This window comes from Coptis chinensis, chromosome 1 (assembly GCF_015680905.1).
Source record: "Coptis chinensis isolate HL-2020 chromosome 1, ASM1568090v1, whole genome shotgun sequence".
Classification (NCBI taxonomy): domain Eukaryota; kingdom Viridiplantae; phylum Streptophyta; class Magnoliopsida; order Ranunculales; family Ranunculaceae; genus Coptis; species Coptis chinensis.
Genome location: NC_141456.1, coordinates 56,853,842 through 56,878,923, shown reverse-complemented (window position 1 = coordinate 56,878,923; position 25,082 = coordinate 56,853,842). Strand labels below are relative to the sequence as shown.

At 39.0% G+C, this 25,082-nt stretch overlaps 2 protein-coding genes across 2 annotated transcripts; one reads left to right on the top strand and one right to left on the bottom strand.

Moving 5' to 3' along the window:
* Window positions 1-9,766: 9,766 nt before the first annotated feature.
* LOC147524656 (uncharacterized) lies at window positions 9,767-10,318 on the bottom strand. The gene has a single exon (XM_086575755.1). It carries the CDS (start codon window positions 10,316-10,318, stop codon window positions 9,767-9,769), a length of 552 nt encoding a protein of 183 aa, XP_086431881.1.
* Window positions 10,319-15,203: 4,885 nt separating this feature from the next.
* LOC147524655 (putative acetyltransferase TAP2) lies at window positions 15,204-17,376 on the top strand. Its single transcript, XM_086563625.1, has 5 exons — window positions 15,204-15,445; window positions 15,984-16,037; window positions 16,409-16,592; window positions 16,823-16,924; window positions 17,034-17,376. The coding sequence occupies exons 1-5, from the start codon at window positions 15,423-15,425 to the stop codon at window positions 17,046-17,048; spliced, it is 378 nt and encodes a 125-aa protein (XP_086419751.1). The 5' UTR covers window positions 15,204-15,422; the 3' UTR covers window positions 17,049-17,376.
* Window positions 17,377-25,082: the final 7,706 nt, after the last annotated feature.

Sequence of the window (25,082 nt, the reverse complement as noted above, 5' to 3'; positions counted from 1 at the left end):
GCCTAAGCAACATAAATGGAAAGTTCGAGCAATCCAGATGGAGAGACCGATTGCCCACCCCCAAACAAATTTTTAAACATAAAATTTGTTCTAACGCGGGTCGTTTAAAATCAGATTCCCAAGACTTGTTGGATTGCTATTTCTATGATTAAGAATTTTTTATTATTATTTATTTTATTTATTTATTTTATTTATTAGTTTATTATAAGAAAAATGAAAATCAATAAATACATAATTCACCCCTTAGAAGAACATGACTCAAAAACTGAGAAAACATGCAAAAGTGGAAAACGTGAATTATGTTAACCGTGGACTTAGGATCCGGTACTTACAGCCACACACTCCATAGGGAGGGCCAGGTTACCTGAATGGTGCACTTACCACTATATGGAAGTGAAAGGAAGTACACCAATGACAAAGGTCAATCCTCATAGACAGGATCCCGTGAAAGGACTTCCTCTACATCGTGGGGTGGTTCGTGAAAATGTTTTAACCGTTGACCATTAACTTGAAAGGTACATTGTCATTTGGATTTACCAAGGTGATTGCCCCGTAGGGGTGACTTCTTGAACGAGAAAAGGGCGGACCAACAGGTTTTAGTTTTCCGGGAAAATATGTAGGCGGGGAGTTGTAAAGCAAGACCTTTTGACCGACCACAAACTCTTTGCGCCAAGATTTGCTTATCATGAACCGTTTCATGTTAGCTTTATAATCCTTCGCGAGATCGTAAGAATCGCTTCACGGTTTCTTCAAGCTCATTCAATTGCCATTTTGCCTCATCAATATTGAAGTTCGGGCTTTTATAGCCCACGAGCCGCGATGCTCTAATTCAACGGACAAATGACATGGTTTCCCAAATACAAGTCTAAAGGGGAGACATACCTATAGGAGTTTTGAAAGCAGTTCTATATGCTTATAAGGCATCCGATAGGCACGCTTGACCCGATCTTTCCCTATCGGGGTTTACTGATTGTTTCTAAAATCTTTTTGATTTCCTATTAGAAACTTCTACTTGTCCGCTAGTTTGTGGATGATAAGAAGTTGCTACTTTGTGTGTAACTCCATACTTTTTCACTAGGGATGCAACAACTCATTTGCAAAAATGTGTTCCACCATCGCTAATGATGGCTTTAGGAATGCCAAACCCGTTTAAAATATATTCTTTAATAAAAATACAACTGCCTTATGGTCATTGCTACGGCAAGCCGGGCCTCTATCCATTTAGACACATAGTCCACGGCAACTAGAATATAATTGAAACCGTGGGAAATAGGGAAAGGACCCATGAAATCAATACCCCAAACGCGTCAAAATTTCTACTATCAAGATTGGATTTAATGGCATCACATTACGCCATGGATTAAGCCCAAGTTGTTGGCAACTAATACACGCCTTGCAATGCACTTGGGCATCCTTAAAAAGGGTAGGCCAATAAAATCCACATTGAAGAACTTTAGCGGCTGTTTTCATCCCACTAAAATGGCCACCACACTCTTTGTCATGGCGAACGATAGAACTTTATTGTATTCCCACCGGGAATACAACGACGAAATAATCTGATCCGCACAATACTTAAAAAGTATGGCTCATCCCAAGAGTATAACTTAACTCGGCCAAGATCTTCTTACGTTCATTTCTTGACCAATTATAAGGCATAACATCAGCCGCTAAATAATTTACAATGTCGAAATACCATGGTCTTGAAAAAATCGCATCTGATGCTCATCGGAAAAGAGTCCGGTATGGACTTAGAATCACTCTGACCGTCGTTTGTGAGTCTAGATAAGTGGTCGGCAACTACGTTTTCGACCCCTCTTTTGTCCTTTATTTCTAATGTGAACTCTTGCAAGAGAAGGATCCATCGGATTAATCTCTGCTTAGCATCCTTCTTTGCAAGAAGGTACTTAAGGGCTGCATGGTCTGTGTAAACTAAAGTTTTAGAACCAACCAAATAAGGACGAAACTTATCTAAAGCATAAATGACAGCTAAGAATTTTTTTTCTGTAGTTGAATTATTCCGTTGAGCATCGTTTAAGGTTTTACTAGCATAATAAATAACAGTAGACTTATTATCTAGTTTTTGTCCCAAGACTGCACCAACTGCATAGTCACTAGCATCACACATGAGTTCGAAATGTTTAGACCAATCGGGAGGCTGTATAATTGGTGCAGAGGTTAGGGCGGCTTTTAAAGTTTCAAAAGCCTGAGTACAGTTAAAATTAAAATCAAAGATTGCATCTTTCAAAAGCAGATTAGTTAAAGGCCTAGCTATTTTCGAGAAGTCTTTAATAAACCGCCTATAAAAACCTGCATGGCCTAGAAAGGCTCTAATATCATGGACAGTCCGTGGTTTAGGTAGAGTCGCTATCTTATCTAGTTTGGCCTTATCTACTTCGATGCCATCACTAGATACAATGTGACCTAGTACTATGCCCTTTTTCACCATGAAATGACACTTTTCCCATTTTAAAACGAGGCTCTTTTCTTCACACCGTGTCAAAACCTTAGACAGGTTAGACAAACAGTCTGTGAAGGAGTCTCCATAGATAGAAAAATCATTCATGAAAACTTCCATAAAGCGCTCTACCATGTCACTAAATATATGAAGCATACACCGCTGGAAGGTACCAGGAGCATTACAAAGTCCAAAAGGCATTCGTTTATAGGCATACGTTCCAAAGGGACATGTGAAGGTAGTCTTTTCTTGGTCATCAATATCAATAATAATTTGAAAATAGCCTGAGTAGCCATCCAGAAAACAATAAAAAGCATGACCAGCTAGGCGTTTGAGCATTTGATCTATAAAAGGTAAAGGAAAGTGATCCTTTCGTGTCATAGCATTTAAACGTCATTAGAGATAATCAATACGATCCTCCATTTCATAGGACTTCAGTGTGACAACATAGTCACCCTTTTCGTTCGCACCATGGTAACTCCGATTTCTTAGGAACTACATGAATGGGGCTTACCCATTCGCTATTAGAGATTGGGTATATGATACCCGCGATCGGTAAAATCGATGTTTAGTCGGACTTCTTCCCTAACCACCTCTTTCATGGCTCAAGGGGTTCAAGTAGGCATTTACCTCCCCATCTAACCTCTCCATCTATAGACGAATCTGGTAATTGTTTCATCATTTTAAAAACATTTACCTCAATTATAAGATGGCCAAAAGATAAGGACATCTTACCATCGCGGCAATTTATAAGTGCGTTGGCAGTTGCCAAGAAGGGGCACCCTAAGATGATCGGTACAGAGTCGTTGGCGACTTCTGTATTGAGGATAACAAAATCAGCAGGATAGTAAAAATCCTGAACCTTAACAAGCACGTTTTCTACTACACCCTTAGGATACTTAATTGACCTGTCCGCTAATTGCAACGTTATTTTTGTAGGTTGCATTTCCTGTAGACCTATTTGTTTATACAAGTAATACGGGAGTAAGTTAACACTCGCCCCCAGGTCTAATAAAGCGGTCGTCGTGTGGGAATCTCCTAAGGTGCATTTTACAGTAGGACGACTAGGGTCCTTGTACTTAACAATTCTATTATTTTCGGATAAAGTTGGGAATTGTTCAGTTAAAAAGGCGTCTTTAGGTATGTTGGTCTTACGCCTAGTAGTGCACAACTCTTTAAGAAACTTAGCGTGGTTAGGGAGCTTTTTAATAGCTTCGAGAAAAGGAAGGTTTATCGTTAGATTCTTGAAAACGTTCCTAATCTCCTCAAAGTTTGTATCCCTGGTTAGCATGGCTAACTTCTGAGGGAATGGTGGTTTCGCTCTATATTTAGCGTATGGCTAGACTTGATGTGTTACCTTGGCTTTCTATTTCTTAGTTTGTTGTTTAACTGGTACCTCTATAGTGGTAGGCTCTTCAGTTTCTACTTCGGTATCTAGTTCGATATCCGGTGTAGGGAGTACTGATGGGGTAACTATAGGCATAGTTACTTTGTTATCAACCACTCTTCCAGAACGGAGAGTGGTGATGGCATTTAGGTCACCTACTATTGTCATTTCCGTACTAGTATTACCGTTTATCTCAAAGGCTGTGTTTGTTATTTTAGGGTTGGGTATCGCTTGTCCTGGAAACACGCCTTTTGGTTGGGCTTTCTCTTGGGCTAACTGTTATATGCCCTGATTTATGGATTGTAAGATCTCTTGGTTTGATTGAGTCATTGATTGGAAAAGTTGTTGGGTAACCTGTATAAAGGCGTCTATACGATCCGGATGTGATTGTGTAGTAGTCACAGGTGGTGCGACTGGAACCATCTCACGTTGATTATTTATGGGTGGGTTGTGATAGTTACTATTGTTAACCGGAACGATACCTCTATTTGTGTTATAACTATTATAATTACCCTGACCTTGTGCTAGACCTTGTCGTGGTTGCGTTTGGTTGTTATAATTATTATAATTTCCCTGACTTTGTCCCCGGCCCTGCCTAGGTGGAGCTTGATTATAGTTGTTAAACTTGCCTAACATTTTGGTTATTGGCCCTTGGAGGTGAAACTTGTTGATTGTTTCGCCAACTAAAGTTGGGATGTTGTCTCCATCGGGCATTAGGAATAAGATAGTTATTAATGGAGAAAACATTGTCTTGCTCTAATTGTTGTTGTTCATAGGCGAGAGGACAATAGGATTCGGTGCTTTCGGACTCAAACAGACATTACATGGGTTGGAGTTAACATTCATGATGGGGATAGGCTTTTGTTGCACAAAAAATAGCCTCAACCTTTTAGTTAGAGATTCGATTAAATTTTTAGTTCTAGATCGGGTTTCATCTCAAACATACCGGGCGCCTTAATCGTTGAAGAAGAACTAACAAAGCGGGGATATCATCACTACCCCCAATTGTTATTACATTTAGTTTGATATTCTAAAATTTGTAAGCCTCAGGGGCTCCTTTACTTAGGAAACTACCCCATTCATTATGTCAAGGACTTCTTTATGGTGATGTTGAAGTCCTTTGAAAAAGCACGAACTAACGTGTCTTTTGCTAGGTTATGGTGTGGACACTCAATAAGCGGATCGGTGAAATGATTCCAAGCCTCGAAAACGATTCATGAGGATTTTGTCGAAAAAATGAATCTTGGAAAACATCTCATCCGTCTTTAAGGGTGGGTAAAATGTTCCATAAACAGTTGAACAAGTTTAGCCCACGAGCCCGCGAAAGTTAAGGCGGCTTGGCGCTTAACCAAGACGCTACCTTATCGGGCTAAGGTGAAGGGAAATACCCTCGGTTTAATCTGTTCGCACCAACCGTAGGATGATGGAATGTTGTAAGGACTTGTTCAATCCTACGCGTGTGTTGGTAAGGTTTTTCATGGCTAAACCATGGAAAACGGGTAACAATTAAATATGTTTGGGGAATTCAAAATCCCCATCGGGTCCTAGAACGATGCAAGATTTAGGGCTATCGCTCAAAGCTTTGTAGAAGTCGGAGAGAGGAGTCTCTCTTCCTTCACCCATTATGTCGGTGTGGTTGGTGGGATAGTAGTTAGAGGTGTAGTGATTGGTATACTCGATAGATTTGTTTGTTGACGCGTTGACGGTTAATTACGTTCGGTGTTTTTCTCCCACCGGACCTTAATCTCATGCAAGTCTAAGTCTAAACACGACAACAATCCAAACAATCTTGATATATTAGTATGAACCTCTAACCGGAGATCGAGGAGGTATGGAAGAAAGGAATACCTGATAAGCGTCCTTGTTTCGCTTATGAATAGCGTCTTGTTTACGCGTGTTCAGTTAGGTGTAAATAACAAGTTAGAACACTGAAAAACTTAAAAATCGGTTCAAACAAACCTCGTAGAAATCCGGAAAATTTGGCTTAGAGTGGCGGGTCGCTTAAGCGCCGCCGTCGCGGCTCCGTGTTCTAGTAACTTAGCGTGGGTCGCTTCGGTATGGGGCGGGTCGCTCTGTGTTCCAGTTATAGAGCGCGTCGCTCCTTATAGGCGCCGATCGCTTCGAGTGTAATTTTGTCGTGGAATTTTTCAACGGCCCGAAAACGGATAACCACAGTATGAATCAAACAAGGGTGGGTGGGTTTAATGGGACTTAAAAATGACTAATTCTACTATAAAAACAATGCTAAAGTGCAACTAAGATGGCAGCGGCGCCATTTGATAAAATGTAAAATTGATAGTTTACCTACGAAATGAACGATGAACTCATAACGCAAGTAAACTAAAACTATTTTACGTGTCTATATTTATCAAAGTTTCTACTCTCAATTCTATCGAAATAGCGTGGAGTAACAAATTCGTTCCACTCCTAGTTCTCTAGCATGGAATGTTTTCTAGTCTAATTAATCAGTCTTAAGTCTAATGAGAGCTTTACGAAGGGTGTTATACTACGATACCTATATGAAATTTATTATGTTGAATTTAACTACTTATGCTTCTCGAAAATATGATTGTTTTAAATCTAGATAAAGGATTAGAGGGGAATTGAATCCACCTCGAATCCAACTTAATAACCTAGCATAGATTCTTGTATCTCGATTCTTACGTTCTTCGCGGCAAGAAATTCGAGTTCTAATCCCTAGTGTTCATGGCATTTCTACCGAATACTAACTAGCATGTGAGGTCGTCCACCCATTCTCATGGCGAATCGACCTTCTAGATTGGAATAGATTCTACAATGCTTCTACACTATACCACTAAGTTTTCGTCAAGGCTTCATCAACCCTCTAATGGAGGTTTTAGCCTTGAGTCATCAAACCATCATTTCCCATTGAATTATAACTACACATCATATTAAAATTCTAACTTAACTAAATTAACTAACAATGTTTCAATCTACTTAAACTACTGAAATGATAATCAACAAGAATTAAAACTAGATCTATAAATTGAGATGACAAAAATCGAAATTGACAAAATAACTATTTTATTTATCTAATCAATCAAGAACAATGATTCAAAGACTTAATCTAAAACAAGAATTGAAAATGGAACTAAAACTTAATTAAAATACTGGAAACTAGATCTAGAATTATCTATATTGTTTTAGGTCTAACTAGCTACCATTAACAAAGAGCTAAACTTTGGTTTTTATACTTTCAGATCCAAAAATCGTGCATGGGCTTGGAGCCATGTTTTGGGCCAGAGAATCAGGCCCAAAACCCAATTCTTTCAGTCCAAAAAGGCCTCTTCAGCTGCAGTTGGCTTCAACAGACTTTTCGTCCACTTTTGCTCCTCTGATTGGGTCAAGGCTTGGACCATTGGAAAGCTCTTTCCGAGCCGGTCGTTTTGACATAGGGTAGTCCCCATTCCGAGGTCTGAGTCCAAAGATACGGCCTTCGGACGTTCTGCTGACTTGTGTGCTGTTTCTGCCCGCGTTGACTTTTCAGCTTTTGACCGGGCTTTAGAAAGGCTTTGTCTTCTTGAATCTTGGCCTTTAATCATGGAACTCCTTAGTAACCGACCTTTCCTCCTTTATCTCGCTAAAGTGGCACATTTCTGCATATAATGGACTTTGAAACCTGGAATGCATAAAAACACATGATCAGTGTTAACTCTTAATTATTACTCACATAATTGGTCTAAAAGTATGACTGTTACAGGGTTAAAACTACAGTTTTGGGCTCTTATCATTGTCAGTGCATTTTTTAAACCAAAAGGCATTACCTTGTAGCAAAATAAGCCTTGGTCTGTTATGAAAGTTGTAAGTTCTTGTTCATCTTTGGCTAATGCAATTTGATAAAATCCCATTGAGGCATCCATCAAAAAAATTCGTTTAAACCCTGAAGTGCTATCAACCATTTCAGAAATACGAGGCAAGGGGTACGGGTGAACAGGACATTTTTTATTGACATTAGTAAAATCAACACAGATCCTAAGTTTTCCATTTTTCTTAGGGACAGCTACTACATTGGATATCCATTTCGGATATAGTACAGGCCTAATAAAATTAACACTTAGAAGTTTGTCAATCTTTTCTTTCACTTTGAGCTTTTGATCGGGAGCCATTTGGCGAGGCTTCTGACGCATTGACTTTTGTGTTTTGTTGATATCTAGCCTGTGACATGCAAGTGAAGGATCAATCCCAGACATTTGTTCGGCTGTCCACGCAAACACTGTGCAATTTTTCTTCAAAAGCTCAATAAGTTCATCTTGTTCTGATAAGAGCCCAAAACTGTAGTTTTAACCCCTTAACAATAATACTTTTAGACCAATTATGCGAGTAATAAATAAGAGTTAATGATAATTACGTGTTTTATGTATTTCAGGCATTGAAGTCAATTATGTGTAGAAATGTGCCATTTTGGCGATATAAAGGAGCAAGGGTTGGTTGCTAAGAAGTTCTGTGATTAAAGGCCAAGATTCAAGGAGAAAAAGCCTTTGTAAAGCCCGGTCAGAAGCTGAAAAGTCATAGTTAACGCGGCGTAAACAAAGACACAAAAAGTCGTGAGAACTTCAAAAGACCGTATCTTTGGACTCAGGCCTCGGAATTGGGCGAACCTAATGTCAAAACGACCGGCTAGGAAAGAGCTTTCCAATGGTTTAAACCTTGACCCAATAAGAGGAGAAAAAGTGGACAAAAAGCCTGTTAAAGTCAAAGCCAGCTGAAAAAAAACCCTGTGGACTGAAGAAATTGGGCTTCGGGCTTGATTTTTCGGCCCAAAACATGGACCCTCAGCCCATGCACGAAAATGTGGATCTAGTCTCCTCCATTTCCACACATAAGACTTAGCTCTTAAGAAAATTAGGTTAGGATAGAAAGTAGCCATTAAAGTTTAGTTCTAGATCTAGTTTTTTCAATTAATTAATTAGTTGTTATTCTTGTTTTAATTTCAGTATTGAATGATTATTATTTAGTTGTTAGATCAATAAAATATTTAGTTCTTGATAATCTAATTTCGTTTTCCATTAATTATTAGCTTCAATTCTTAGATTTACTTATTTGTCATTATTAGTTTAAATCAATTATTGCATGAGTAGTTTCCATTTGAGTTTAAATAAGCAAAGTTCCAATCTTTTTATGATGTCTAGTTTTAATTCATATAGAAATGATAGTTTGACGAATCAAGGCTAAACCTCCATTAGAGGGGTTTGATGAAAACTTGATTGTGTAGTGTAGAATCATTGTATGAGTCTATTCCACTCTAGAAGGTCGTTGATTCGTCATGAGAATGGGTTGGACGTACTTCCTCACATGCTAGTTATGAATTGGTAGAAATGCCATGTATAATTAGGGATTAGAACGACCAATTCTTACCGTAAGAACGTAAGAATTGGATTACAACAATCTATACTAGTTTATTAAGTTGGATTCAAGGTGGATTCAATTCCCCCCCTAATTTTTATTCTAGATTCAAACTTTAGTATTCCGTAGCATTTCGTAGTTGAATCATTATAATCCCATTATCTTGTTAGTATAAATTGTATCGTAGAATAATTCGTAAAACTCTCATTGACTTTGGTAGGATTGATAGTCGTAGAAAACTTGAATGCTAAAGAACTAGGAGTGGAACGAATCTTTTATTCCAACTTTACTTCAATAGTATCGAGAGTAGAAATCTTTGATAAATAGTATACAATAAAGTTTTAGTTTTACTTGCGTTTGAATTTCATCGTTTATTCGTAAGTAGAGTTATATTCACTTTTATCGGGTTTATCATGTTCCTTCTTAGAAATTTCCACATAAATAAAAGTGGTTTCTTCTTCCTTGTTGCCGATCTGTACTTCGAGGAGCCTGTCGATGGTCGGGGGGCCACATAAACGCTGCTCCATAGCGTTTACCCGACCAATGGAATTATGTAATTGCTATTTTACCCCATCAACATATAGGATGGTGTTGCCCTTGACTTCTGAATCTTTATAATTTTCGAGCACAGACTCATGGCACTTCAAAGCTGCTATCTGATCACTTCGAACTTTGCATACCATACCATCACACCAGAATTTGATAGCCTGATGGAAAGTAGAAACGACAACACCCATTAAGTGGATCCAATCTTTTCCTAGAATGAGATTGTAGGAGGAGTTACAATCCAAGAGAAGAAAATCAATTGTAACTTCCTTGTTCATTAATGTCACCAGAAGAGAGCATCTACCAATTGATTTTGCTACTGTCCTATTGAAGCCAATGATAGGATTTGGATCGGGAACTATCATTTTCTCAGGGAGATTGAGTCCTTTGTAACAACGCTTGTAAATCACATTTGCCGAACTACCTGTATCGATCATGATTTTCTGCACACTATGAATTCCAACAAAAGCTTGTATTACAACATCATCATAATAAGGATGGTGCACTCCTATCAGATCATTGTCAGTCCAACAGAGAGGTCCTTCCTCATACGTCTCAGTACCCATACCGTGGAGAAAATCATATCCACTATAAACATAGTGGTGGCTGAGATCAGTGATCTTTGAGTGATTGAAATTCTTACACTGGGTGTTAGACATTGAATCAACTCTGGCATGATTGACTTTGATTACATTGTGTGCTGTCACGACTAAAGCTTGTTTTATTTTACCCAGCACGTAATCCTAGAGCATACTATTCTCGATCAAACCTTGGATTCTACCCCTTAGAGATCGGCATTGTTCAGTTTCATTACCAAAATCATCGTGGAACTTGAACAATAGTGATTTGTCACGTGTAGCCTTGGTATCTTTAGAGAGAGGAAAAGGTGGAGATAAGATATTCTTTCCTTTAATCTTCTCATAGATAACAGTATACTTCTTGTTGAGGGTGGTAAGCTTTAACTCGGGAAGTTTCTTTTGTTCTTTGTCGTTCCATTGTTGTGGCCTACCATCACTCTTGGACTTTTGATTGGTTGTTTGTTGATACTTCAGTTTTTGACTATGTTCCCGCAGCTTGCTTATTCGATCCCTATCTCTGTGAACTCGTGCCGATGCATCATCTTCAACTCGAATAAACTATTGAGTTCGAGCAAAAAAGTTCATAACGAGTTATTGGGATGCCTTTTACTATAGAGTTGTAAATGTCATCCTTATCATAATTAATGCCTTCCTTGAAAGCATAAATGACAAGAATATCAGATGCATCTGGAATTTCAACAGTCGCTTTTCGAAATCTCGCAACAAACTTACTGAGTTTTTCGTCTTTTTGTTATTTAATACTGAATAGAGAATCAATATTTTTCAGTTCTTTCCAGTTGTGACGAAAATGCTCAGCAAATTTGTAAGCAAGATCAGTAAAATTGTGGATGGATCTTTCTGGAAGCATGTTAAACCATCTCATCGATTCAATTCCAATGAGTGTGAACGAGAATAACTTGCAAAGAAGAGCATCGTCAAAAATCCATAAGATCATCTTGTTTATGTAATTAACAAGATGCATCAAAGGATCTCCATCAATCTCATCATACTTATCGAATTCTGGTTGCTTGAAGTCCTTGTGATGAACGGTTGTTTGGATTCGGAGAGAGAAGGTGTTGGAACCGTTATGGTCGCAGTTTACAAACCATGAAAACCATGCGCAGCGGAATAAAGGTTCTCACGATTTTGGTTAGAAATTCATACCTTTAGATCAGCTGTGATATCTTTGAGAATTCAAGATCTATGAAATCAGCAACCTCTTGATCTTCTGTTATATTTCTATCCTTAGAATGGATGTTGTGTGGGCAATGATCTACCACCCTTTCTTTCTCTTTTTGCCTCTCTTTTTCCAATCAAGTGAATAGTGAAATCGGCCAAGAAGAAAAGGTTTCTTTATATAGGATACAATAGGGACCATGAGGAGAAATTAGGGTTGAGCTTCCTGACGGCCTTGGGCTTCCCATGTTCGCCCAGAACACACGACCCAAGTCCGTCAATAAATGGTTTATTCCATTAAAGGACATTGTTGCACTACCGCCCTAATCCCAAATTACATTTATGGGCTCCATATTATATGCTCGTTGATCTCCCTGTGTTTAAGATATCGAATGCCCGTTGATTAAGTCAAGTTATTGACAACTACATTAATCAACTTCTTATGTTCTTGAGTAGTACCACTTAACCTCATTGTCATGTCAGATCAAATCCACCTGCAGGGTTTACATGACAATCCTTATGAGCTCCTCAAGGGGACATCATCAACCCGACTTCATGCGGGTCACAAATTCCTTCTATAATCAACAACACACCTTACATACAATGTCATTATCCAATCCATCGAGTTTGTTGATTCACAAATGAATCTCACTTATTGATGATTTAAAGCAATGTACAATGCACGTAAGTGCCCGTTATTATATCCGGATTAAGAGGACAAGCATCCATAATAACAGAGGTGTTTGTTCTCTTATATAGTCAGTATAAAGAGAAACAACTTCACTTAGTGCTGTTCAATACACACAAAGTGTACTAGTGTAATCCTGTAGTCAAGATAGACTAATACCAGATTATACTACAACTATACCAATGGTTTGTCCAAATCCATCTAGGTTGTGAACGTTTACTTATACTTTATAAGGTACTGATGATATGATCTTCTGTGTGCCACCACACACCATATCATCTACAACATAAAGTATTAGACGCATGCATATAACTAATAACATATATAATATACATAACATTTGCCCATATGATTCTCATTCAAAATATAAAGAATTAGAGTTAATACAAAAGTAATGTTTGTAGTATATAACCCTATCAGAAGGGAGAATCAATACCATTCTCTATAGCGAGATTTCAAATTTTGTTTTCTTGTGACTCCTTATCATTAACAACCTTCAATATCATCTCATGGAGACGTCGTTCAGAAAATGGAACATTCTCTCGACGATGGTCACGACCGAACTGTGGATGTTTTGGCTAAGATTTCTTCGGATGAGGTAGAGTGAGTTCTCGTCAACCCGTCCATGCAGGTGAAGGTGACCAAGCCAGAAGTGGAGATCGGCTCCTTCGTCTCCTATGGTGAACATTGGGAGAATACGGACGGAGTGTTGGACTGTCACAACCATTTTCTTGACCTGTTGCAAGTGAGTCTCCATCTCCATGGCTACCATTGTCAACATACTTTGGCCGACAATGAGCTCTTGGATTGGGACTACAACTTGAGCGATTAGGATGTGAACTGGAACTGCTTAGTGAATAGTACTGCTGTCGAGATCGGGGCATACTGCTGTTGCGACGAGCACTTGCAGTGGCTTGCCTACCCCTCCTAGAGCTTGGGGTAGGAATTTCATTGGTTTTTCGTTGGTTCGGTAGTCTACCTTGCCAACCTATATAGATATTTTGCCGATCTCCCTTAGTATGGTTCGAATCGGCTAAACATGTTTTCTTCATGAGATCTTTTGTGAGTTGGCAATCCCTCACAGGGTGGTCGGCATGAAGGTCGGCAGAGGAGTTTGTGGATTCGCTTACGATTACACTAGAAAGTGTTGGCTTTCAGCGTTGCACATTCTGTTTATGTGAAGCCTTTCATAAGTGACTCGCACAGTTTCTCTTGGTACGGGAGTTTGTACTTGGAGTCTTTGATAGAGATGCTTCAGAGTTCAAACGATCCCAAACACTTTTTGCCGTGGACCCTGAATCATCTTTGAGAAGTTGGCGCAACTATTTCTTCAGATTGTTATTCTTGCTCTCCAATTGTCGGAGACGATGGTCGACCTGAGTTAATGGATCGGATACATGAATACCCACTCTCTCAGTCGCAGATGGCCGAGGACCATTAGACTAGCAGAAGGTGAGTGCTGAACTTGTGTGGTAAGAGGGAAACTTTCATCGTTGTTTGTTTTTTGAGAAGCTATTGACGTAACTTTTGTTTTGTCGTTGAGGGTAGGAGCACAGACGACGCCAAATATGTTTCGACAAGATTTGTCAAAACACACCAGTTAGGTCAGAAGTGATCTTTTCGGAAGAGATTGCGAAGGAGATGGTTGTTGGCGAGAGTTGAGACTGGACTTCGGTTTGAAGTTGCCTACGTACCCAAATGTTGTGTTGTCTTGGGATCAAGTCTCGATGCGTAGTTCTGGAGAATGACCAATATTGGATTTTATATGTCAGATTGGTAATAGTTACTTCCTCGTTCTCCAATATTCCAATCGTGGAATGAAGTTGGAGAACTTGCTAGAGAACCGTCATACGATCTAAAGTTAATGGAAGTGAATCTTGAATGTGGACGAAGTTGTGGACGAAGTGTGGAAGTTGATTGATTCAGTCAAACAACTTCCTCGCAAATGTTCACGACACGTGTTAATTGAATAGTCTTTGCATTATGTGGGTAGATAGGCTATAAATTGAGTTTGAGCATGGGCTCTGAGCGTGGGCTTTTTGGGCTCTGAGCATGGGCTTTATTATAGATAAGCTCTGAGCGTGGGCTTTTTGGACTCTAAGCATGGGCCTTATTGTAAGTAGGTAAGTAGGCTGGTTATGAGCGTGGACTTTGAGTGTGGGTTTGTATTGAATTGAGCTTTTATTGGGCCACATTTGTGGGGGCCAAAACAGCGGACAACAAAGGTTTAGGGATATAACATGTTTTAGTTGTGGTGAGAAAGGTCATATCGCTTCTAATTGCAAAAAGAAGAATTTGTTTGTTGATAATGAAGGCGAAAGAGAGGAGCAACTTTACGAATTTGATAATCCTTTGTTTGATGTTGGTGAAGAAGACTTACCCGAAGAAGTTGTTCACGGTGATCAAGGAGAGCTCTTAGTAGTGCATCGGGTTTGTTTCACACCCAAGGATGAGGGTGGTGATGGTTGGATGCGCCATAACATTTTTCACTCGACATGCACAATTCACTACAACAGATGGGGTCTGTTGCAACGCACTCTTTTGCCACGCCTAAAATTTGTTGCAACAAGTCATCTTTTATAACACCATGTGGCATTGCTAAAGGTTATCCGTCTTAATAGAATTTTCATTTTGGGAAATACCTAGAGCGACGCCTTGAGTGTTGAAAAAGTGTTCACTTAAATTTATGAAAAATAAGAAAAATAATTAAATTGGAAATGTTCATTTTTTGGCAACGAGTGTGGTGCTGCTATAGATTAAATATCTATTGCAACCCCCTTGCCATCACTGGTAATTCTAGGATAGACTATGTGTAGGCCCTTGTTGCGACATTCTCGGTGTTGCCAATGGGCTTTGGTTTGGGCGGATAAATTCTTTTTGGCTTCAAATATTTTTCGTGCTCCAGTTTTCATGTTCCCGCTTGCAAGTCATAACAAAATTAGAAATACCATAAAAAAAAAACCCTAGATTGCCGTCTCTCTCCATCTAAACCGAAACTTCTTTCCTCCATCTCCAAAACTCATCCTCTTTCTTCACATCTTCAAAGCTTATCTCTCCTCCACCCTCAACCTCCATTGTTACTGACTTTACTTAGGTGAGAAGATTGGACACCGATATTTTGTTCACGACATAATAAGATGTCCCACCAATATTATCGGAATATATCATCATCGAGAGATTGTAGAGCATACAAGACTCGTGGCACCGCTCACTTATCCGCCTAAAAAAATGGCAGCAGCAGCTTATTCTGTGTGAGTTGTGTCGTCAGTTTGTTTATGGATGATTATTAGAGAGTTAACTCGCTCGCTCTAGCCTCCTTTTTTTGTTCATTTTTTTGTAGATGTAGCGGTGGCATCAGTGCTTTCGTCCAAACTCAACAACAACACCACTTATTATTGTTCCCTCATCATGATAATACTCAATATAATTCCATATTTTTCAGAGGTTCAGTTTTTTTGGAGCTTCACACACTTGTTAATTCCTGTTTCCTTCTACCATGTTCGTCTTTTTTGCACGTTTCCATCTCATTCCTTGTATCACCCAATTCTAATTTTTATTTGTTATCTAATTCAGTGAAAAAAGACTTTAAAGAATAATTTATTTTAATAGCTTTGATTGATAAGGAAGGTATTATGCAGCAAGTTTACATCTATCTTGTTCATTGTGATTGTTTTCATGTTCCACCATTTTAATTAATATACGATGGCGTTATATAAGCATTTTGATGTAGACCACCTTCTGTGGTGCTCTTTATTCATCTCTGTCTGTTTTCTTTTTGGCAGCACAAAGGAGGGTAAAGGTTTGTCAACTAAAGGCTAGCTTTTGGGATTCCATCAGAGAAGGGTAAGTGACTTGTATTGAATAATTTGGTATTTCTAGACTGTTGTGTCATTCTAATAGTCACAATATCGTGCAATTTTCTATTGCTTAAATAATTAACTACGTACTACTCTCGGTACTTCTTACATTTTTTTAATGTTAAAGTTGGAATGTAGAGCCACGCATTATACAGTAATTACATCTTAATAGAGAACAATATCATCCTATCACAAAAATAGAGAGTTCAGTCCATCTAATTCACACTCTGTGTACAAATGAATGAACAATCTTTCTCTTGCTCGGATTTACTAGTTATCCACAAAGCTTAAATACTCTCTATTTTTTTCTTAGCTTATTTGTGCACGGAATGTAAATCAACTTGCTTGTTGGTGTAGATTTTTGAAGAATAATACAACACAAGTTATTGAACCACCGTCATCACCACCTGAAGAGGAAGAACTATTACCTCAAGAGATTGTTCTTTCTAAAAAAGCACAACCAGATGGCACAATCGAACATATTCTATTTGCTTCAGGTGGAGATGTGGACGCATATGGTCTTCAAGCCTTATCCGATAAGGTTTAATTCTATTCTTGAGACTTTAAATTGATAAACTGCTTTCCTGCCAATTGTTGTATGTACATCTATACCCGTGTCACTATGTGAAATGGTAATGTATCATGTTATTCATGTATGTAAAGTGCAGCTATAAAGTTCACATATTCAATTTTCTTAGATAAGTTCTGTTGTGATCTTTTTATTTAAAACAACGAGGTGTTTGTTGACACATTTCATTCCATGGTTATTAGGTGGGATGGCCTCTGATGCCACCTTCAAAAGTAGCAGTGGCTCTAAAAAATACTTATATGGTGGCAACTTTGCATTCCATAAGAGAAGATCTTCAGACAAAGGTATACATACATAAGGATCGCATCAGTGGCCCATCTAATATCATGTTTTCTAGTGTACCAATTATTTTGAGCTGATTTTTATGCTTGATATATTCAATACCATTTGCAGCTGAGATCTATTTAAATAATGATGAACATCTTAGTGTACTTGGAGAAGCTATTTGGCAGAGAGAATTGATTAAAAGGAGCTTATTGGCTTGGCTCGCGCTACATTAGATCATGCATTCAATGCCATAATATGGGATGTACTCGTTGATCTTACCTATCAGGTCTATACTATGTTGCTAGGAAGCTGCCTACTTGTTGATAATTGAATTGAAACTTAATATATTGTAAGCTTTTAACTTGGAATTGCTTTTCAGAGCCAAGGTCTTGGGAAGGCACTTGTCGAACAGATGATAAGAGCTCTTCTGCGAAAGGATATTGGCAACATAACCTTGTTTGCTGATAGTCAAGGTATGCCACTTAATTTTGTTTGTGGCATGCTAAAGTCAGCTTTTTTTTTTTTTTACTCTAGCTTTCCCAACATATGAGTTCCTAGGGAAATTTAAGTTTAGGCTTGCTGCTAGGTCCTATACCTTTGAGGATGGTGTCTTAGTATTTCAACTTGAGGTGACTAGAGTTCTGGATCTAGGATTCCCAGGTGCAAACCAGTGATCATTCTAGACCAGCTATTCCTCTTTCTGTGAAAGTCATCCACCAAGAACTCTAACAGTTGCAATGCAATATTTTGCTCAACAAGTAGTCACTTGTTGGATCCTCTCTGGCAGTTTCCAGACATTCTCACCGTTGACAAGATATACTAGAAATATTAAAAATATTCTAAGGTGAACCGTCGTTAAGACCAAAAAGCATAAACTTACTAATTAACATACCAAATCGGTTATAAGTCGTAAATTGCCTAGTAGAACGGGGAGTACAACTAGTAAAGACAATGTAATACAACCTTGAAAGTTTATTAGTTGTTGGTAGCAAAGAAGAAGAAAACTTAATAAGTTGGTGTGGCATGTGTACTGTTTTCGTTTGTGATGTCAAAACTGATTGTACAATTATTTTACTGTAGTAGGAAACACGGAAAGAGTCTTCATCTGACCGACAATCCAGGAAAGAGTCTAGTGACTTTCGCAGCATGTTGAAACACTTATCACCCTGTATGCCAGAAAGTACTTGCTATGAATTTAATTGGTAGTAGAAGGATAATGAAAAATCTAATATTAGGTTTAAATCTTTTATACGGTTACCTTATTCTTCTTCAGAGAATCCTCTGCAGTAGAAACTTTCTCCGCACATGCTTTCTCTAATTCGATTAGTAAGGTTTTCTCTTTCTTCCCTAAAGAGCAAACAAGTTCCCACCTTAAAATTCTGGTTTAAGAACAGGTAGTTTAAAACATAATGGAAGAAAGGGCTTTGTTCTATTCCTCACGTTGTTGTTCATGACGGCTGAACAACCTTTTCTCTTCTTCTTCATATTTCCCATTAAAAATATACATGTCTTACATATGTCCGGCTTCAGTGTTCATGCCATAAATAACCTTTCTACTTCTGTTATCCGCTTTATTGCACTTCTCTACTTTCTACTTTTGCCTGTTCCCTTTCCCTCTCTTTGAAGGCGTAGGCCTGTCATATCTATTTGTTACTTATGCCTGTTAACAAGCTGCTAATACTGACTCGGCTTGGGAGCTCTTTCATCTTGCTTTGAAACTAGAACTCCGATATCCCTTCCGCTTGCTCGTGAGTTTGGGGCGCCCTATGGTCTCTTATTTCAGAGTAAGAAGCTCATGGGCTCGATCACAAAGGCAGCGGTCAGAAGCTCGAACATCTGGAGCAAATGGAGAGAATGCGTAAATAGTGTAGTGTGTGTAGTCAGTGGGGGCTCTCTCCGCTGGACGGAGGCATTTGACCGGGCACCGCTCTGGGAAAATAGCGAAAAGACTCTTAGGTAAGCAGCCAATAAACCATCAATAGGTCGAGCGACGGAACGATCCGATTTACCAACTATTAGTGGCACATACCATGGAACCACGGAGAGCTAATACGAGACAAAAAACCTTTCGATTCGCTTGCGCGTTGAGCTTGAAAAATAGCTGAGCTCAATGAGGAAATGAACGTATATTAGAGATCTTTCGAAGCTGGAAACATAATGTAATCGCCGCCGAGAATAAACATGCTGTGCCGGGTGACTGGAATCCTCTGAGGTCAGCTGAATAGGCTGACAATCGGCAGAAGATGCTGGGCAAAGCTGCTGGCCTGAAGAGTGAGGCTGATCCGTAACATCAACTGCAGAAGAATGAGGTTCGAGTTGATGAACAGGAGCGGCTATTTGTGGATCTGGAGTTCTGCCCTATAGCCGATTATGCTACTTTCAATCCTTAGTATTAGTAGCGGGTATTAGGTGAGAGGGCGCCTATCTCATAGCTGTTACTGTGCTTTCTGGATACCTTTCCATGCTTTAACAAGCCAGCTTCCACAGATGGCCGGAAGCATCATACCGTAAAAACCGCGTAGCAAGACAGTTTGGTTTTGACCAAAAAATTCCCCTCCACCGAAGTGGAGACGAATAGTATTCGTGTGGCCAACTTTGTTACGAACATTTCCCAAAAGAAGCTAAAGTAAATATTACTTCTGCAACTCGGCAAGGCAAAAAAAAAACCACTGCTAAGTACGACAAGTGGTCGGAGAAATACCAGAAAGCCTGTGGAGACATGTTCGAAGAGCACTTCGATAAAGCAACTCAGAGAAAGCTGCAGCTCGTATAATAGTCCAGTAGTGGGTGAGTAGAGTCTGTGCTTTGGGGGTGGGGTCGCTATAGTAGCTAGGGTGAGTCTGCCTACATGGCTGGACGCCCGGCTCTAGACGAAGCTGCGGGGGTTACCACCACTCTCCGATTCGAACGACGACCGATGGCCATGAATGTTGAAAACAAAGCGTTTTAGTACGGCACCGAATCCTCGTCTGGATAATCAAAGTGGGTGGCTATTCTCGCAGACGGAAAGACTCAACGACGAGTAGACTTCTTGCAGCTCAGCTCGTCTGACTACGAGCCTAATCTATGGTAGAGCTGGGCTTTTTTCGTTTCTATAGACTCCTAACGCGCTATTCTTACCTTTTTTGATTAAATTTGGCTTTAGATATAAACTGGATTAATCCTAGCCCCCAATAACACACATATATTGTGATACATATTTCACTTGTTGCTTTTTGTGCTAAGGCTACCTGAACCTTATAGCAAGGTTTTTTTTTTTAAGCATCAGGAGGAAGTTTCTTGAATGTGCATGAACCTCTAGTCTCAGGAGAAATTCGTTTCACTTTATGTTATATACTTGAAAGCTAGCCTACATACTGGATTGTGAGTCACAAAGTTGTGGATACTAAAAACTATGTATGTATGACACGATTTGGTGTGAAATTGGTATACCGAGTATCCACTAATAAGGTGCTAAAGAGTGAAAGCGAGTCAAGATCTTCAGCTAAGAAAACTTGTGATAGTTATTATTATTATTTTTTTTTTATCAGCAAGCGAGATTGTTAACGGGGGCCCCTACCCCTTTATTCATAATAAAAAGCTTCTGAACTGGATTACAATCTCTCATACTCTCTTCCTATTACATCATCATCTATAATTTTCATTACATCATTAGAAAAAGAGTATATACTAATATCTACATATGCCTCATCAGGAATAGTACTAGCTAAAGAATCCACTAGTTTGTCCGCTTCTCTGTAAATGTAGACTATACTGAATTCCTCCAGCTCGGTCTCCATTCTTCTAATGCTTCTCATCATCTTGTTCGCTTCCCATGGAAAAACAGATTTATGTATAAAAGCTATTATATTTTGATAATCAGTTTGTGCCTGGAGTTTCCTAATGTTTTACGCAATTGCTAATTTTATACCTTGTTCCACGCCTTGAAGTTCCACCAAAGCAATATTGTTATATTATGACCTTCCTTTTGCTGCTGCCGTGACTCTCCCCCTTTCATCTCTGAGCACAACTCCCCATGAATATTTCCCATGCATTGCTTACTTGCATTTTTGCTTCAATCTTCTTTTAATTTGGATAATTATACTTACTAATGTCTCTTTTCTTTTCCAATTTGTTGCTTGTATCAGATAAGCAGATTGGTTGACGGTATATTGATAAAGAAAACTTGGGTGGATGTTGTTCGAATCGGCAGATTATGGAAATTTGGCCAAAATCTTATTTTTTGAAGAACTAATTTTATTTAGTTGATGGCTTTGAAGATTTTGTAATTCAGTGTATTGGAAGAGTGTAATTGTATGGATGCTCAAATAATGATTTTGGATGATCTTAATTAATGAAATATATTTTGCTATAATTTATTGTGAATGAATACATCTGATTGGTGTTTTAGTTTAATCATAAATTGTATTGGGCAGGTTTATATAAATTGAAATGATTCAAAATAATGCGTAATACCTATTATATATATATGAGTAAACCCATTTGCAACGCCGAGCTTGTTGTAAAAGAATTAAGGTGTTGCAAATGTGTTTAAACAATTATCGACACATACATTTGGTGCAGCTAAAACCACTAGCAGGGTAGCTAAAAACACACTTTTGGCAATGCCCTTGGTGCAGCTAATGGTTTAAACCTTTTGCAACAAACACCTGGGGCAGCTAAAAAAACACTTTTGGCAATGCCCTTGGTGCAGCTAATGGTTTAAACCTTTTGTGACAAAGACGTGTAGCTAATGCTTTGCTTCTTTTGTGACGCCAGAGGGTGCAACTAAAAGTAACCCTTTTGCAATGCTAGTAGGTGCAGCTAAAAAGAACCTTTTGCAACGCCAATCGCTGCAAATAGTTTAAATATTTAAAAAATCATTTTAGTTTGGCAAAATACTTTAGCAACGCTAATAAAGTAATAGCATTGGGACAAGGCGTTGCAATAACTTTCAAGCTTTTGCGACGCCAATTGTTGCGTCTTCATTTAGCTTTTGTGACCCAATTTTTTGCAGCGCCTTTGTGACGCCCACATTGGCGTTGCCATTGATCATTGGCAATGCTTTTTCGTACTTGTAGCGACACCAGATGGCGTTGCAATTGAGCCTTTTGTTGTAGTGATTGTTGGGAAGGTTTGTCATCTTATTATTGACTCTGGTGGCTGTAAGAACGTGATTTCTGAGGAAGTCGTGAAGAAACTGAAACTACCAACTGAAAAACATCCAAGCCGTATACGTTGTCTTAGTTGAGCAAGACTACCGAGGTAATGGTTTCTAGACGTTGCTTAGTGAGTTTTTCTATTGGTTCAAAGTACAAAGTAGGGGTGCAAGTGGATATCCAAATATTCGAATCCGATTCGAATTCGTATTCGAAAAATCGGATATTATCCGAAAATTTTGGATTCGGATTCGGATTCGGATATTTTTTTTTATGTCCGAACTGGTTTCGGATACGGATTCGGATACTGACATATCCGCATCCAATAACATCCGATCCGATTTAAAAAATTAATAGTTATTATATATAATTAATTTATTCATTTTTTATTGTACAAAATATTATATAAAATCATAAACGAATAATATAAAACTATAATAACAAAATAATAATAATAAATGACAAATATAATATTTATACTAGTTTTTATAGTGGTAAAATGAATTATTCAAAACAAATAAAATTTTAATTAATTTTAATTTTTGGATCGGATATTATCCGATATTCGTTTCGGATATCCGAAATCGGATTCGGATAATTTTTTTAATATCCGTCGGATTCGGATATCGGTATAAATTTTCGGATTCGGATTCGGATACAGCCATATCCGCATCCGAACCTATCCGTTTGCACCCCTAGTACAAAGACAAGGTTTGGTGTGATGTGGTAGCAATGGATGCATGTCATCTATTGTTAGGAAGGTCGTGGCAGTTTGATAGAGGAGTTGTACATGATGGATGGCAGAATACCTACAGTTTTATGGTTGACTCATTGCGCATTGTCTTGATGCCAACTAAGATAGTAGTTCCAGCACCGAGTACGGAGGTGAAGGGGTCCTCTAGCCTTCTGTCTATGCGTCAGTTTGAAGAGGAGATGGCCGAGTCGGGCGTGGTATATTTATTACTAGAACAAGCTAGTGGTGGTGCTAGTGATGTACCGGGTTGTGTTCAGGGTATGTTAGATGAATTTTAGGATGTTTTCCCTGTTGATTTGCCCAATGGGTTGCCGCCTTTATGGGATATTCAACACCATATCGACCTTGTGCCAGGGTCTAGCCTTCCAAATCGCCCACACTATCACATGAGTCCCCGGGAACATGAAGAACTCAAGCGACAGGTTGGTGATTTAATTGACAAAGGTCACATCTGTGAGAGCCTTAGTCCTTGTGCCGTTCCAGCTCTTTTGACCCCAAAGAAGGATGGTAGTTGGCGTATGTGTGTGGATAGTCAAGCTATTAATAAAATTACTGTTAAATACCGCTTTCCCATACCTCGTCTGGATGATTTATTAGATCTGTTGCATGGTGCCATGGTGTTTACTAAGTTGGATTTTAATAGTGGATACCATCAGATAAGCATTCGGGTTGGGGATGAATGGAAAACGGCTTTTAAAACTCGTGAAGGCTTGTTTGAGTGGTTGGTCATGCTGTTTGGGCTTTCAAACACCCCTAGCACGTTTATGTGAGTGATGAACCAGGTGTTGAAACCATTTATTGGCCGCTGTGTTGTCGTCTACTTTGATGACATCCTGATTTATAGTCCTGACTTAGAGTTGCACTTACGACAGTTGCGCGAGGTTTTGCATGCGTTGAGGGCTGCTCAATTGTATGCGGCAGTTCATAAGTGTTCTTTCTATGTTGATAGTGTTCTCTTTTTGGGGTATGTGGTTTCCAAGGATGGCATTTTGGTGGATGAGACTAAGGTGGATGTAGTTCGACACTGGCCTAGGCCGGCCAGTTTACATGAATGCCGGAGTTTCCACGGGTTTGCATCATTCTATCAGAGGTTTATTCCCAACTTTAGTACTATCACCGCACCGATTACTAACTGCATGAAGAGTGGGAAATTCATTTGGACTGAGGTAGCAGATGCGAGCTTTGCTTTGCTTAAGCAAAAATTGATCACCGCGCCAGTTCTTTCATTACCTAATTTCTCTTTGCCGTTTGAGGTTCATACCGATGCTTCTAAGGTGGGTATTGGGGCTGTTCTTAGCCAAACCCGGCGTCCTGTGGCTTCTTTTAGTGAGAAATTAACTAGCGCCAAACAAAACTATAGTGCCTATGAGTTGGAATTTTACGCCATTATTCAAACACTTAAGCATTGGAGTCACTACCTAGTTCATAATGAGTTTGTTCTACATACTGATCATGAATCTCTAAAGCATATTGGAACCCAGGATAAGGTTAGCGTTCGCCAGTTACGCTGGTCCAGCTATCTACAAGATTTTACTTTTGTGCTTAAGCATACATCGGGTGCTCAGAACCGTGTGGCAGATGCACTCAGTAGGCATGTGCCTTTGTTGGTGTCTATGCGAACACATGTAGCTGGTTTTGACAGTTTTCGTGATTTGATAGTTGATGATCTTTTCTTCTCTTCTATTGTGGCTGAGATGAGGGCAGGTAAGCGCTCTAATTACCTTCTCCATTATGGGTTTCTTTTCAAAGGTAGATGTTTATGTATTCCGAATTGTAGTATTAGATTATTGATTATTAGGGAGTTACATGGCACTGGGCATTTTGGGCGTGATAAGACATACAACCTTGTTTCTGATTCTTACTTCTGGCCTAATATGACTAGAGAGGTGCATAAATTTGTGGACCATTGTCGTGTCTGCCAGGTTGCTAAAGGCAGTGCTAACAATGCTGGGTTGTATATGCCATTACCTGTTCCAGTTTGTCCATTGGCTGATATTAGTATGGATTTTGTTGTGGGTTTACCCGCACCCAACGGGGTATGGATTCCGTGTTTGTGGTTGTTGATAGGTTTTCTAAGATGGCACACTTCATTGCCTGTAAGAAAACCACTGACGATGTGAATGTTGCTCAACTTTTCTTTAAGGATGTCTATCATCTCCATGGTTTACCTGAGTCTATTGTCTGATCGGGATACTAAATTTTTGAGCCATTTTTGGCGGAGTTTGTGGAAGCTTGTTCATACCGACCTTAAGTTCAGTAGTGATATCATCCTCAAATGGATGG